We start from the raw sequence: 13,801 nt of genomic DNA, 5'->3' as shown, positions 1-13,801 counted from the left end.
CAGAAAGAGAGAGCTGGAGCAGGGGGATCCCCTAAGCACTGCTAAAGGAGGGAGGGATACAGCTAGGGCCAGGCCCAGTCACCAGGGCCAGTGACCCCAAAGACCCCCCTCAGCCTGGGGGGGAGGGCTTCCCGAGAGCCCCCTGCTGATTTATGGTCGTCCAGGGGGAGGGGAGTCATGGCTGCAAAGTCCTTGCTCCCTCCTCCTCTTCCTCCTTGTTGGGGGTTGGCAGGCTGGGTGGGGTGGCTCTCAGCTGGTTTCCAGATGGGCCTGGTGGAGGGGGGTCTGGGGGTGGGAGGTAAGGGGACCTGGCGGTGTCCTTGGGCGGCTGTAGCTGCCTTTGTCTCTGAGGTTGTCTCTGTCTCTAGGCCTGTCTCTGTCTGCCTCGGGCTCTGTCTCTGTCTCTCGAAGCCCCCCTTCTCCATGGAGGCACCGGTGGGTGGGGGTGGGAGCTGGTGATTTATCACCCGCTGCCTGTCCTCCATCGGAAACGCTGGGGGTGGGCGCAGACTCTGCGCTGAGCTATGGGCCCCCAGGGCCCCGCCACCCACGCCAGTGTTGTTGCTCCGTCTGGGCGGCGCGCCCACCCCCAATCATGGCCAGGGCTTGGCCCCCAGCCCTTCCCAGGGCCTCGTCCGCGTGGGCCCCTCGAGTCCAAGCCCAGCGAGCGGCCGACCCCTCCGCAGGCAGGAGGCGCCCACTGGGGACCCGCACTGCGCCGCCAGGTTGGTTGGGAGGTGGCGGATCCCATGTCCCACTCCCTGGGCATCCGGGAGCCAGCCAGCCTCTCACGGTCCCCTCCACGCGACCTCGCAGCCCCCATCCGCCCGGTGCACACAGCAGGGACTCAATAAGTGTTTACGGAGCCAAAAAGCGGCGGAGGGCGGAGGGCGGAGGGCTCACCTGGGCAGACTTCCCCGCCCCACTCCCCTCCGGCAGAAGAGGTCCCTTATCTTCCTCGCGACCGGCTGTCAGCGCGTGGCGGGGGAGGCGGGCGCCCCCTCGTTCCCCCTCCCCGCCCCCACGGCCGCGATCTGCGGACCCCGGGGCCCGCCCCCTCCAGCCTGGGCAGGTCCTGCTCTGAGCACCGCTCCCCCGCGAGCCTGGTGTCTCTGCGCCCTGCGCCCCTCCGCCCCAGGCGCCCCGCACAGGCTCTCCTGCAGGTCGCGAGCGCCCTCTGCTGCCGGGCTGGGGTCGCGCGACCGGGGAGGACGAGACACAGGCATCAGCCCCTTTCAGGGATGAAAACACCGAGGCTCCCCGCGCAGGTCAGGGTTTTGTCTGTCTGGGCCGCCGTCTGGCCCGGCCGGGTCTCACTCTATGCAATCCCTCGGTTGTCGCTCACTAGCCAGGATGTGGTTTGAGTCCCGGGGCAGCCTTAGGGTCCTGCACCACGTGTCTGGGCAGGGCAGGGCCAGGACGCGCCCTGCTGAGGACATGTTGAGTGGAGGCCTTGAATAGTTAGGACAGAGAACAGGAAGGTCATGCCTGCCCTGGGAAGGGCTGGGCCTTGATCTAAGGCTGGGGGTCCTGGGAGCCACACCACTGGCCACCCCCCTACCCCCCGGGAAGCTGGGGGGCCAGTCTGTGGTCGGAGGATCCTGGGGCTGCAGGGCAGGGGGCCCTGAATCAGCCAGCCTGGGGGCTGCAGGTATGAGGGGCTGGCAGAGCTCTGAGTGGACCCTGACCTGTTCCTATCTGGAAGGAGTCTGAGGCCCCAGAGGGGACCAGCCTATCAGTGGGGAAGGGACCCTGGGGCAGGTGTGTCATCCATGAGATGGAGGACAGTGCTGGAGGGAGGGGCACCATAGGCCCTGGAGCTGGGGGAGGGGTGTCCACTCCCCATCCGTGCACAGGGCCATTCATTCAGGGTCCCTGAGCTGGGACTGTTCCAATTCCCCACACTCTGGAGGCTGAGGCCCCAGGGTTAGTGTGTGGAGGGTCAGCTTAGGGTCAGGATTGGGACTGGGGGCTCCAAGCAGGCTGGGCCAGGTCAGCCAGCGAGTCCAGGCCGGCATCCCCCTGTGGTCAGTACCTTGGCCGGAGCGCATCAAAATCATGGAGAACTGGCAAGAGGGAGGGGCAAGCCTGGAGAAACCACGTGGCGCCACTGCCCCGTTGTCCGAGTGGGAAGTTCTTCCTTAAGTTTGACCACACCGTGATGCCAGCCTTTTCCCTCTTTCGAAGAAGCTCCAGTCTTCTGCATCTCCTGGCCCTCGGGGCCCTCATGCCCACCCTCTCAGCAGGACACTGGCCATGGAGCTGGGCTCCTGCTCACCACTTCTCACAGCTCCTGCTGGGACCTTGTCCCATGGCCCAGGGGGGGCCTCCTTCTCTTAGCTTGGGGTCACCTAGGACCCCAAGGCCACTTTCTCTGGGCCCTGCATTTGCCCCCCAAAGGCCTCAGTGAGGAGGAGAGTGGGTCGCAGGGGCCTGGTTTCAGCTCTGCTCCCAGTGCAGCCATGGAGAAAGCTCTGGGGCCCAGCAGAGAGACCCTCCTCTGGGATCTGGTTTCCTCTTCTAGAAAGTAGGGGTGACACCCCCTTCCTGTACCACATTGGGGCTGAATTTAGGGGGTGGCCTGTGGACCTTGCTCTGACAATGACTATTACCTCTGATCCCCACCAGGGGCTCTGGGACACTCCCTGGGGTAGGTAGGGTGGCAGTTTATTTGTACAAAAGGGGCCGCTGTCCCAGATGTGGTGATAAGGCTGGATGGACGGCCAGACAGTCAACTGCAGCCCACAATGGGCCGGATGCCATGCACCTGCCCACAAAGGAGGGGGTGGCTCCTGCCTCACGTCCCACCGGCAGCCCCGAGATAGCATCAGCCTGACCGGAGGGCCATCTGTCTTGTCCCACAAAGGCCAGGACAAAGGCCGTGTCAGTGGCAGCCTCCCCGACCCGGTCAGCGGAGCTGGGGGCCTTCCTGTGCCAGGCAGCTGGGGCTCAGGCCCGAGGCTCCTTGTCAGGGTCCTGTTTGGGGTGAACAGCAAGCAGCCTTCATTGTTCACAGGGCCAGACAGGTGGGGGCCACAACTAGGACGGGAGCAGGACCCCAAACGTGGGAAATGCATCAGCCCCTCTTTGGGTCCGCCAGGCCCTCATTAGCAGCCTGAGCCTCACTGGGACACCCACAGAGGATTCCCAGGCCCTGGTGGCTCAGCCTGGATCCAGGGCTGGGACGGAGAGACAGGGACTGAGAAACAGTCAGAGGTGCCTTCCTGCAGGAGGCGGCGGCCAGGTGGAGGACACGATTCAGAGACCCTGCAACCCCAGGTGCCTCCTCACCCCTGCAGGGAACTTACGTGGACCCCAGCTCACAACGCTCGCCCCCTCCTCACCTGCCCTCCAGAGCTTCTCGCTCAGATGCCCAGGAAGCATCTGCTGGGCCACCGACCGCCCTCACCATCCCCAGTGCACCCCTGATACCCTGAAAGCTGCCTGTGTGGTGCAGTCACTGCCTTCGGGGAAACCTCACACCCTGGACTGTTCTCAGAGCCACCTGGAAGACCCTCACTGACTCCCGGAAACCGCCACTCTGAGCATCTGCTCTTTCTGGCAACTACACTTCCTGTGGGGTCCTCACCGTCCCCACACTGTCCTGTCCAGTGTCCTCACTGTCCACTGTCCTCACTCCCGCCAGTGTGGGCACTGTACTTCCAGCTCTTCTGTGCCTTCTCACTAGAACTTCTGGGAGAGTCGGTAGCAGGTGAGTTCACTCCCAGACCTTGTGCACACCAGAAGGTGATTTTGGGTGTATGAACATGCGATGTGTCCCCTTGAATCATCCCCGGAGCTCTTTCTGGGTTTGAGGGGGGGGGGATTCCGAGTCGCATGGTGCAGAGATCGGTCGGATGGGGAGCAGGGTTTATTCGCACTGGAGATGGCGTGGGGGCCTCGACTGGTCTGGGCAGCGGCTCGCCCCGGGCCCGCCTCGGCATCCAGGTCCAGGGGGTGCGTGCGTGTCGCCAGCGGTGCGCGCGCAGCAGCGGGGCCCCTGCGCGCGGCCGCGGGGGGGCGCGTCTGGGAGATCGTGTGGGCGGAGGACGCGGCCGGAGCGGGGGCGGTCAGTGGGCCGGCCGCATGGCTCAGCGCCAGTCGCTCGGCTCGGGGGTCGCGGGCTCCGCCGCCAGCGGGGTAGTCAGCGGCCACCGGCGTGCGGCGCGGGCGCGCAGCCTCCGCAGGCGGCACAGCAGCAGCGCCAGCAGCAGCGCGTGCAGCAGCCCGAGGCAGAGTAGCAGGAGCTGCGCCGCCAGCGCCCCGCGGCAGAGCGCGCCAGGCGGGCAGGCGGCGCGCAGCTCCTCCTCCGCCAGGTAGGACAGCAGGCGGCCCCGTAGCGCGGGGGGCGCGGCGCAGTGCAGGTCGCGGTAGGGCTCGCGTTCCAGCCGGCCGGCCAGCCAGGCGCGCAGCGGCACCAGGTGGCAGTCGCAGCGCCAGGGGTTGGCGCCCAGGTGCACGGCACGCAGCACCGGCAGCGCGTCCAGCAGCCCCGGTGGCAACGCCGTCAGGTTGTTGCCCGTCAGCACCAGTTCGGTCGTGTCCGGTGGGAAGGCGGCCGGCAGCGAAGCCCACGTCAGCCCGCGGCGCCCGCAGTCCACGCGCGTCCCCGCGCAGCGACACGGGGCTGGGCAGCCAGCGGCCGGGCGGCCCGGCGGCGCGAGCAGCAGAAGCATTAGGCTCAGCGCCCCGCGCGGCCCTGGAAGGGAAGCGCCGCGGTGAGCCCGGCCCTTGGGGCTCCTGGGCGGGGTCCCGGGGCACCCGCGTGCCCCCCACCACCCGCGAGCCTCTCCACCCCGACAGCCCGGCACACCGGCTGGAAGTGCCCTCTAAGTCTGACCCAAACCTCTCCCGACTACAGCCCAGAGGACTGAGCACCTCCCCACCGGACTCTACTCAGGGAGCGGCCTGGCCCGGGCAGACCCCAGACTCACCGGAGCCCATGGCGAGAGGACAGCGGCCCAGCTAGCTCTGGAGCGCCAGGCAGCAGCCGCAGAACCGGGTGATAAAGCCGCCCCGCCCCTGCCAGGCCCCAGCGCACCCGCCAAACCGACCACAGCCCGGTCACCCTTCAGAAATAACCCGGAGGCCAAGCCGGCAGCGCAGATAGAGGGCTATCGCCAGGCTGCCGGCCGACCGGGCTTCCGCCCCACTCGCTCCCAGGGGCGCACGGAGCACTCGGACACCCTCTTCGACGTTCACCAACGTTGTTCTCCTGTCACCAGGACAGGACGCAGCATTCACAACTGAACAAACTGGAGAATGGAGCTTGGGGGCAGGGATCATGCGGGTGGAGGGATGGGGGACCAAGGGCTCAGGAACCCGGGGCAACAGTGCTGCTGGGGGGAACAGGCCTCCAGTGACCAACAGGGAAGGGTGGTCCAGGGATGGGGGTTGCTAGTTTGCCCACCACCCACTGCTCCTGGAGCCAGGCCATGGCCATGGGGGAGGGGCGTAGGCATTCACAAGCATCCCAGCCCCATTATTCCTCCCCAGCAGCCAGCTGGCCTCCTAAGGTCTGGAGGAATCCTAATTGCTTCGGCTGTCCAACCTGCCCGCTGAGCTACCTGGTGAGTGGGTGAGGAGGTAAGAAGGACCTGGCCCACCTCAGCACAACGTGAGGACTCCCAGGTTCACTCTGCAGCACTGGGCAGGGAATAGGCCCAGGATCCCGTGGATCTGCTCCCCTATTCTGCCTTGGTTTACCCGCCCATCTGAGTAGGGCCTGGAATCTAAGTGCTGTGACCTTCTGGGTTTGGGAGAGATCTCAGAAGTCACCACCCAACTTAGCTCCTGCTCCCCCAAGGCCAGAGAGGGCTGGTTGTGGGGGCCATTGTCCAGGCCCCTTGGAAGCAGATACAAATGAGGGGAGGGGCTGAGGCTGAGAATAAATTAGGGTTGGCTGGGGGCTGCGACCCCGCGTCTCTGGGTCAGTTCAGGAACAGTAGGGAAAAGTCCAGGTCTGGGCCACTCTGGAATTGGGGTTGTGTCCAGGCCTGTTGGCGATCCAGACGAATCCGGGGTCGAGTCCAGGCCAGTCGGGGTCCAGGGGTGGGAAGGGCCAGCCTGGAAACTGGCAGTATATCCATGGCAAAGTGGGGCTGTGGTGGGGTCACTGGTCCTGCATTTGCTGCTTCATTTTCTGCAGCATCTCCTGCATGCGCCTTAGCTAGGGGGCGGGGCAGGAACAACGGAGGGCGGGGTGAGAAGTGTGATGGGACTGGGACGGGCCTGGCCCTGTCCCCACCCCCAGCCCCTGCTCCTCCCCTGCTGCCTACCAACCTCCTCATCTTTCATCCTGATGAGCTTCTCTGTCTCAGCATCGGGGGTTGGCAGTGGCAGGATGGGGATGGGGCTCTCCATGCGGCTGTCCTGTGTCAGTTTGCTGCAGGGTGGACACCAGGGATAAGCTGCTGGGGGTTGGGCTGACCCTCGATACCCTGTGGCTCCCACACCTCTGGGTGGGGGTCGGGGCAGGTCCGAGGGCGGGTGGGTCACACACCTGGTCATCTGCTGGATGCAGTGCGCTCGGTAGTTCTCGTAATGCACGTCGCACGTCACGTCCTTGAGGTCATGCATGTGTGTACGGATGAGCATGTTGCGAAGCTTCACGAAGTCGCAGTGTGCCTGGTTCTCCACTGTGGGCAGGGGCAGGCGGTGGGTGAGGCACCAGCCCAGGGGAGCCTTCCCACCCAAATGCTGTGCCCCAGGCCTCGACTCACCCTCCACGATCCCCCAGGGGTACAGACGCCCCCGGACCCGCTGCCCCTTGGCCTCCACCACCGTGTTGCTGCCGATAACAGCGAAGGGTGCGCTCTCCTGGGGGGGCAGGTGCAAGGGCTCACTCCCAGTTAGCATGGGTGTGGGGTCAGTGGTGGGAGAGGGGCATGGGCACTAGGCACCTGGTCTGCCCCTCCAGAATCACCATCAACAACCTCTCCCCAAAGAGACCCTGTTGTCCCCACCTCTGCCCTCTCTGTTGCCAGCTGAAGCCAGAACTGGTGCAGCTTACACCTTAGGGCTTTTGCTGGGCCGTGCCCATCAGATGTACCCCCCCTCCTGATACCCCTCCCCACCAACAGCCACTCCATCTAGTGCCTCCCCATTCCTTTCCCAGGGCAGAGCCCATGCCTCCTGTTAGTGATACCCCTGCTGACTTCGGGGTGAAAGGTCCACCCTGCTCCTGGCTCGGTGGCCACCTGTCCCCAGCTTGGGCTTGCCATCGCCACTCTAACCCCTGGGGCACTCAAAGCCACCCCCACCCCCGGAGCTCAGAATTCTGGGAGCCAGGACATGCACAGGCCTGGGGCCATTGGACCAGGCCCTTCTGCGGGTGAAGCATGGCGAGGGGGCTGAGCGAAGGGCCAGGGTGGGGGCCTGGCCAGTGGCTGTGCCTTTAGGTCCTGGCAAGCATTCCATGACCTATTAACTACATGGGGACCCAACTACACAAGCCAGCGGGGGACCTGGGCCACCCTAGCCCCAGCCCCAGGTGAAGACTCTATGGCCTGGACGAAAGACTCCTGCCCCCCAGATCAGACCTGGGCCCTGGCCCTCCTCCCGACCTGGTGTAAAGTGGCCTCTGGGTCCCCTACCCCCAGTGCTGCAGCCTCACCTTCAGTTCCCGGTCCTGCTGCTTGAAGTCCTCGTCCTCGTCCGAGTCACACTCAGGAAACTGGTACACGTGGATCCCAAACTTGTCGATCTCCTCCCGGATCTGCGGCAGGCAAGGGCCATCAGGTGAGGGGCTGGTGCCCTTGGCCCCACCAGAGTCCCGGCTGCGCCCCGCGGCCGCACAGGCTCACCCGCTCCTTCAGCTTCCGGATCTCACCGGGGACGAGACAGTCGGCTTTGGCGATGAGGGGCACGATGTTCACCTTCTCGTGCAAGGCTTTCATGAAGCCCACGTCCACGGGCCGCAGCCTGTGGAGAGCAGCCGGGGCGAGGGGCGAGGGGCTCATGGGGTGGGGGTGGTGGGAGGGGGCGCCGCAGGGATGGGCAGGACCCGCACCCCTGGCCCGGGGCAGCCACCTACCCATGCCCAAAAGGGGAAATGAAGTACAAGCAGCAGTGCACACGGTTGTCCTGGATGTTCTTGCGGTTGAGGCCACTCTCGTCCCGGAAATACTGCTCAAACTGCTGGTCCACGTAGTCGGTGATGGGCTTCCAGCTGAGGGCAGGGGGCACATGAGGCCAGGCTGGTGGCTGGTGGCCGGGGGCCAGGGCAGACCGGGCAGGCCTTCCTCACCACTCAGAGTTGTTGACGGCATCCCCGAAGCCTGGCGTGTCCACAATGGTGAGCTTCAGCTTGACCCCCTTCTCCTCAATGTCCACCGTGTGCTTCAGGATCTCGACCGTCTGGCTGATGCGCTCTGTGGCAGGGCGGGTGGGGGGATGGTTTGGAACAGCCTCTGTGACCCTCACTCCCACCCCGGGCAGCCCAAACCCTCATTCTCATCCCTGGCTATGTGGCCGGGCGGTGATCTGGACCCTGAACGGGAGACCCATGCTTTGGGGACAGAGGAGCAGGGCTGGACCTGGAAGGAGCCCTCAGAGAGGTCACCCAGCAGGGGATGGTGGCAGCGCCAGGGCCGCGTGGGGCCCACTCACCCTCAGCACTGAGCAGCTTCCGCTCCTTGTACAAGTCAGTCAGGAAGAGGCTGTGTACCAGTGTGGACTTCCCCAGGCCCGACTCCCCTGCCCACAGATGCAGTGAGAAAGTCGGGTCAGGTCCCAGGCCCCAGCCCAGACAGAGCCTGGCTGCCAGTGCCCCCCGCCCGCCCTGGAGGCCGGCCCACTCACCCGCCACCATGAGCGTGAAGTCGAAGCCCTTCTTCACAGACTTGCGGTGCACCTGATTGGGCAGTGTGGCGAAGCCCACGTACTGCTTGTCGATGTCCTGGCGGGGGCGGGGGCGTCAGGGGCACGCTGGGGTTCCTGGGGCAGCCCAGTGCCTTGGCCCCTACCCAGCTCAGGCCAGGGGGCAGCAGGGCAGGGTCCCCAGGGAGGGGGCATCTCAATGGCAGAAGTGGGTGAGGGCCTGTGGGCAAAGGCCCTGGAGGTGGAAGGCAGGTGGGGGTGGAGCGTGGAGGCGCCCACGAGGGCTTCGCAGGGACTGAGATGGAGTCTGTGTGCGTGTGGAAGGGGGTGGTAGGCACAGCGGGCAAGGCGGTGTCCCCCCTTGGGTGGTGGGCAGAGGGCACCAGGACCCAGACCCCTCAGACACGCCCAAGGCCCTCAGAGGCTGGAGAAGCCCCCACCTCAATACTCACCCCTCCCGAGTGTAAGGGGTGGGAGGCCCCGTCTGGCCCCGATCCAGCCGCGGGGGTGGCTGGCTGCGGCGACGGCGGAGCAGGGGCTATTTATAGACAGCGGCGCCCAGCCTCCCGCGGCCTCTGGCGCCCACCCCAGGACCCCGGTCCTGCAGCCCCTGTCAAATCCCCAGTCCGTGCGCGAGGGGCGGGCGCACAGCTGACCCACCTTCCGCTCCCCTCTCCACACACACCTTGAGCCGCCTCTGGGCCTGGGTCCGCGGCGACAGCAGCTGCTCCACCAGGCGGTCCTGGGGTGCCGCCAGCGAGTCCATCGCAGCGACCCCGGGACCTTGCCCGCTGCGCTGGGGCCCAGAGTGCGTCAGGCCCACCCGGCGTCAGCCGTGCGCCAGGGGCTTGCGCCCTGTGCGGCCCCGAGGCCCTGTTCTCGCCCCCGGGTTATGGGTTATGGGTTACGGACGCGGGAACCGAAGCCCGGAGGGGCGGCGCTCACGCGATGCCGGGACCCCGAGGCCACCAAGCCGCTCGTCCGGCCCCAGGCGGGCCTGCCCCTGGCACAGGCGGGCCCTCGCGCCGGAGAGGAGCGCGCGGTCTCCGGGAGACAGTCGCCTGGAAATTGGGCCGCGCGGGCGGAGCCACGGAGCGGAGGAGGGCAGGGCCCAGCTCGGCGGGCTGGCGGGCGGCTGCGCGCGGAGCGGCGCGGCTCAGGCCGTCAGTCCAGCGACTGCACAGCCGGGTGGGCGGGGGGCCGGGTCCACGGCCGGGTCTGCGCTGCCGCGTCCCGCCTGCCAGAGGGCGCCCGAGTACGCCCCCATCCACGCGCGCGCCCGCGGGAGCCCGCCCGGTCCCCCTACTCTCCCGCGGCGGTGTCACAGAGGCGCCCCCAGCTACCCACCGACGCACGGCCCGCCCCTCGCGTGTGTGCGCGTGTGTCTGGAGAATTCTTACCGCCGTGGCCGCCGAGAGAAGTGGGGAACCTGCGAGGGCAGAGCCCACCTCCCCACCCAGGCCCGCGGAGGCTTACGCTGGGGGAAGGGAGCGATCAGAGCACTAGATGCCCAACCCCTACCCCCACCTCTGCGAACTTGGAAGCTGTGGCCAGTGAGTAGCTCCACAAACCCGCTGGCCAGCCCTGCGCTGCCACCTCTGCCCCCAGACAGCCGCTGCCAGCAGAGGTAGGGGGTGCTGGAGTGAACCCCTCCCCCTAAGGGGGACACTCCCTCTGAGCTTCCACCTTGCTCTCACAGGACTGGGCAACACAGGGCCTGGAGGGCTCCAGCCAGCTCAGCCCTCACACCTGTGCGGCCACCCCAGGGACCACAGGGGTCTCCTGAGCCCCCAAACCCTTCCTCACTGACCCTGCCCGCAGGACCCACCAGAATCTGAACAAGCCAGCACCAGCCCGGTGGCAAGGGAGGCCTGCAAAGGAGCTGAGGATCCAAAGAGACATGCCCCTAGACTGTGCGTCAGTGGGAACGGGAGGCCCCACAGTTCTCCCCCACCTAGGCCCTCCCTTCTTGGCTCCCTGCTTAAGGGGCCTCTGTCCCCCTGTCTAGGCTCGTGCTGCTGCTGTGTGGCCCGGAGGCCGCTGGCACCTGGGGAGGAGGGGTGGGCCCACTGCTGGGAACAGGGAAGCCTTTCATCCGAGAGGAGGGGGGGGAGCCACAGGCCCCAGCTCCCCAGCCCGCCCCCAGCCCTGGCTCTGAGAAAGCCTCCGCGCTGGCCCCAGCCCTCCACCACGCGGACCTGCGAGGGGCCTTGGGGCTGAGTCCCACCCAGCCTCCACGCCCGGCTCCAATTTAGACATGGCCCCTCGGCCCACTTCCTGCCCAGACAGGCTGACATCTCGGTCCCAGGGCATCTCCAGGAGGACAGACAGAGCTGGCACCCCACAGCCTGGTGCCTGACGGGCTCGTTGCCCCCAGAAGGCCTCAGTTTCCCCATCGGTAAGGCACAGCCTCAGTGGAGGTCCGGGTCAGGGGGACAAGACCAGCTCCCTGCCTGCCTGCCCCATCTCCTGACTTCGTCCAGATGGGGCCTGGGGATTCCCTGGGGGATCCCCAAGGAAGGGGCCCTTCCTCTCCCTTTCTCTGGCCCCCGAGGCATAACAAATACTCCTCAGGACTTCCCGAGCCACAGACACTGCTGCGCCCACCTCCTCCCCACCTCCTCCTGGTGCCTGACACTCTCGAGGCATTTCCATTCTTAGAATCACCCCAGCCGCCAGAGCCAGTGAAGGCCCCACCACTGCTAGAGATGGGGTGGGAGTTGGGGGAGGGGGCACAGAGGACCACCAGAGCCCTCCCCAGTGTCTGAGATGGGTGGGCACAGAGGGGGCCCACAGAGCTCTCCTGCCCCCTTTCCCAGAGTGCAGACAGGCTGATGCTCAGTAACACCAACAATGGAACAGCAAAGTTACTGCGGGCTTCCGGCTCCCCCAGACCCACGGGGAGCCTTCCCCAAACACCGGGCTCCCTGGCCCTGCTCCCAGGGGACCCCACAACCCACCCGCATAATGCTCTCTCCCTCTGGTCCTGGGAGCAGGGAACAGGTAAGGCTGGTCCTAGCTGAGCTCCAGGAGGGGCAGACAGGCCTGAAGGGGCTCAAGCCTCAGCAGGAGGGTCCCTGAGTGCCCGCAGGCCCAGGAGAAGAGGGGGCTGGTCTCCCAGGCCTTCCCTCTTTCTCTCCCTTGAACAATAGCTTGGTGGCAGTGTGCCCCTGCATCTCCTTCATTGTTTGACCCGCCACGATGGGGAGGCAGCTCTTGGCCCGGGCTCCCGGGGAGCCCCTTGCTGGCAGGGTGAGGTGGTTGCGGCCCCTCCCCGTGAGCCTCACCCGTCCCAGGGTGGGGCGTATCCCTGCTAGGGGCCTGGCACTGGGCAGGAGTGACTCCCAGCCCCCACCCCACCTGCTGGGCCACTCCTGGCCCGCCTGCCGCACCTAGGCCAAGACTTTGGGCTCCACCCAGCATCCACCCAGGGTGTGAACCCCCATCCCAGACGAGGGTTGCCAAGGCCACCCTGGTGCCAGAGTTGGGCTCTTCTTTTCTGCCCTAAACATGGCTGAGCTCAAGCCAGAGAGGCCCCCAGCAGGGCTGCCCCAGAACCCCCAGCTTCCCCCGGTTACCCACCCCCCCACGCCCTCTTGGGGTCTCCTAGCTGTTTAAACCTGACCTCAGCTAGGTTCACAGCGAGTGCCCAGGCCAGCCTCCTGTCCGGCCCTCTATTCCTGGAGACTGGGGTCCAAGCCAGCCCTTTGAGAAACCAGTTTGTACCCCCTAGATTTGAAGACTGGTGCTGAGCACCGGGATGACTCAGACCAGGCCCTGGAGGCTCCCAGTCTGGGGAAGAGGCCTGGCCACAGATCAGGCCACTCACATTGGTGTGTGTGGAGAGGAGGCATAAGATGCAGAGAAGTTGGGTGGGGTGGCCAGAAGCTCCCCTGTGGGGCTGCTCAGGGACTGGCCCTGGCTGGTGGACTCGGACCCCTCCCCCAGCCCGTGGCCTTCCATGACCATGGCCTCACACAGGACCCCCAGCACACGGCCACGGGCCAGGTCAGCAAGGAGAGGCTGGCGCTGCACCAGTGGGAGAGGGGCACCCGGACCATCCCCCAACCGGGGAGGAGCGCACGCCATGCCTCGAGGGTCAGGAGCCAGGCCCGGAGGCACTGCGGCCGCTCCTCCCCTCTGCAGCCCCGGGTTGGCGGCACTGCCCAGGCTGACAATCGGTTATCGGTTATCGCGACAGAGCGGGATGACGGCCGGCGGGGGCGGGGTCGCGTTGGGGCGCCGCGGCGTTGGTGGCACAATGGGTGACAGCGGGCCGGGTGAGCGACGGCGCACACGTACCTGCTTGTCCTCTGCGGGGTCGGGTCGGGGGTCGGGTCGGGGTCCGGGCCCGGGCCGGCGGGCAGGGGAGAGACCGAGACACACGGTGAGAGGCGTGCGGGCGGCGGGGACAAAGGAGTGCGCGCGCGCGCGCGCGGGCGGGCGCCGGGCTCACCTGGGGTCGCCAGCTTGCTCTTGTACCGCAGGCCTGTGCTCATGGTGGCCGCCGGGGGAACGTGCGCGCGGGCGGGGCGGCGACGAGCGGAGGCCGAGGCCGGGCTGCAGGGTGACCGGCCCCTCCGCGCCGCCGCCCGCCCCGCCCGCGCTCCCGCCAGCCAATCGGCGCCCGCCGCGCCCACGCGCGACCCTGCGCGGCCAGCAGGGGTGGGGACCCAGGCGCCCCTACAGACCCCGCGCCCGCTGCCTGGGGCGACGCCCTCGCCTCCCGCCGGCCAGGCGCCCGGACACAGCGAGACCCGCTCCGCGCCCACCCCCGCGGCCGCGCCCCCTGCCCACCTCCCCTCCCCGCTGCCGGGCCCCTGCCCACGTACCCCGCCCTCCATCCCATCCCTGCCCACAACCCGCCCCCGTGCCCAGACCCGGGCTGACTCCTCTGCCTTCGTGGGACCCCAGTCCAGGCCTGACCTCTGGCCATCCTTGGTGTGGCCCGCCTGTAAAGCCTGCCCCTGGGGTCTCCCTC

The 13,801-nt window shown here is 67.1% G+C and overlaps 2 protein-coding genes across 3 annotated transcripts; both read right to left on the bottom strand.

The window, feature by feature from the left end:
- Positions 1-3,875: 3,875 nt before the first annotated feature.
- GP1BB (glycoprotein Ib platelet subunit beta) lies at positions 3,876-5,078 on the bottom strand. Its single transcript, XM_036823315.1, has 2 exons — positions 4,935-5,078; positions 3,876-4,699 (listed from the first exon to the last, which is right to left on the bottom strand). Exons 1-2 carry the CDS (start codon positions 4,942-4,944, stop codon positions 4,092-4,094), a joined length of 618 nt encoding a protein of 205 aa, XP_036679210.1. The 5' UTR covers positions 4,945-5,078; the 3' UTR covers positions 3,876-4,091.
- A 112-nt stretch (positions 5,079-5,190) lies between these two features.
- On the bottom strand, positions 5,191-13,507 carry SEPTIN5 (septin 5). Of its 2 annotated transcripts, XM_036823314.1 has the most exons (12): positions 13,277-13,507; positions 13,123-13,133; positions 8,803-8,899; positions 8,611-8,697; positions 8,249-8,372; positions 8,036-8,170; positions 7,806-7,923; positions 7,616-7,717; positions 6,723-6,819; positions 6,503-6,638; positions 6,283-6,385; positions 5,191-6,169 (listed from the first exon to the last, which is right to left on the bottom strand). In XM_036823314.1, the coding sequence occupies exons 1-12, from the start codon at positions 13,317-13,319 to the stop codon at positions 6,113-6,115; spliced, it is 1,110 nt and encodes a 369-aa protein (XP_036679209.1). In that variant the 5' UTR covers positions 13,320-13,507; the 3' UTR covers positions 5,191-6,112. The 2 variants fall into 2 exon arrangements, with proteins under 2 accessions (XP_036679209.1, XP_036679208.1); XM_036823313.1 differs by lacking the exons at positions 13,123-13,133; positions 13,277-13,507 and adding an exon at positions 9,506-9,701 and having other exon boundaries at positions 5,194-6,169.
- Between the last annotated feature and the right edge of the window lie 294 nt (positions 13,508-13,801).

Source organism: Balaenoptera musculus, chromosome 14, assembly GCF_009873245.2.
Source record: "Balaenoptera musculus isolate JJ_BM4_2016_0621 chromosome 14, mBalMus1.pri.v3, whole genome shotgun sequence".
NCBI lineage: Eukaryota > Metazoa > Chordata > Mammalia > Artiodactyla > Balaenopteridae > Balaenoptera > Balaenoptera musculus.
The sequence above is the reverse complement of the archived record's forward strand: the minus strand, read 5'-3'. Positions and strand labels throughout refer to the sequence as shown.